An 806-nucleotide genomic window follows, 5' to 3' on the forward strand; every position below is an offset into this window, starting at 1 on the left:
GGTTTTCTGGGTGCAGGACCACGGAGGTAGCGAGAGGTTAAGAAGAAAGTGGGATATGATTGGTAAACAAATTGTGCGGAATGGAGCTGGATTCATATTGACTTAGTTATAGGTCATCTGCTGCCGGTGCAAAGGGAGGAAATATTTACTTTACACATATACTTTATGATCTTGGGGGAATTAGAGGAAATTCAATAAGAAAACGGCTAGAATCATTTTAAACCCCCTATTTAAAAGACTTAAGCAAATTAGAGTCTTATCAGATTAAAATCCACTACAAATGTAAGAGCATTGTCTCCGCCGAAACGCTGTGGGGTCTGAGGAAAGAGATTCTTTGCCAAATCTCAGGGATAAAAACACGTCATTTAAACACCAGATAATGAGCAGAATGTAAATTAATTTAACCTTCTTTACTAACAGGCTGCGAAAGTAATATGTATAATTTAGCGATAAGTAAGATTGCGAGGGATGATATGTACCTCGAACGAGCATCAGCGACTAAGAAGGACCCTTGCGGGGGCGGAGGGGGGGGAAGGTAAGCAACGGGATACAGAAAAGTTTGGGCGCTGGGATGTGGGTGTGGAGGGCCACATCGAGGGGAAGCTTTCGGTAAATTTTCGACGCCCGTGACCGTGCAGAGCAATTGAAGATAGAGCCGCAACCTGCATTTTCGGCGCCTGGGCTCCCTCGGGCTCCCCATCCCTAATAGGGCCGCAGCTCCCCGGGGGCAGTGCCGGCTCTGCGGGGGCAGGGCTCGGGGACAGGCTCCTCTGCCCCGGGAGATCCTGACCAACACGGGAGGGCAA

The 806-nt window shown here is 48.4% G+C and overlaps 1 protein-coding gene across 1 annotated transcript in view; it reads left to right on the top strand.

The window, feature by feature from the left end:
* PITX2 (paired-like homeodomain 2) overlaps nt 1-806 on the top strand; it is a 22,079-nt gene that overhangs the window by 15,186 nt on the left and 6,087 nt on the right. The window contains exon 2 of the mRNA XM_009334898.1: nt 421-535. Within this exon, the coding sequence (XP_009333173.1) occupies nt 421-535 (115 nt within the window). The remainder of the gene's footprint in view (nt 1-420; nt 536-806) is intronic.

This window comes from Pygoscelis adeliae, unplaced genomic scaffold, assembly GCF_000699105.1.
Source record: "Pygoscelis adeliae isolate BGI_AS28 unplaced genomic scaffold, ASM69910v1 Scaffold350, whole genome shotgun sequence".
Lineage (NCBI taxonomy): Eukaryota > Metazoa > Chordata > Aves > Sphenisciformes > Spheniscidae > Pygoscelis > Pygoscelis adeliae.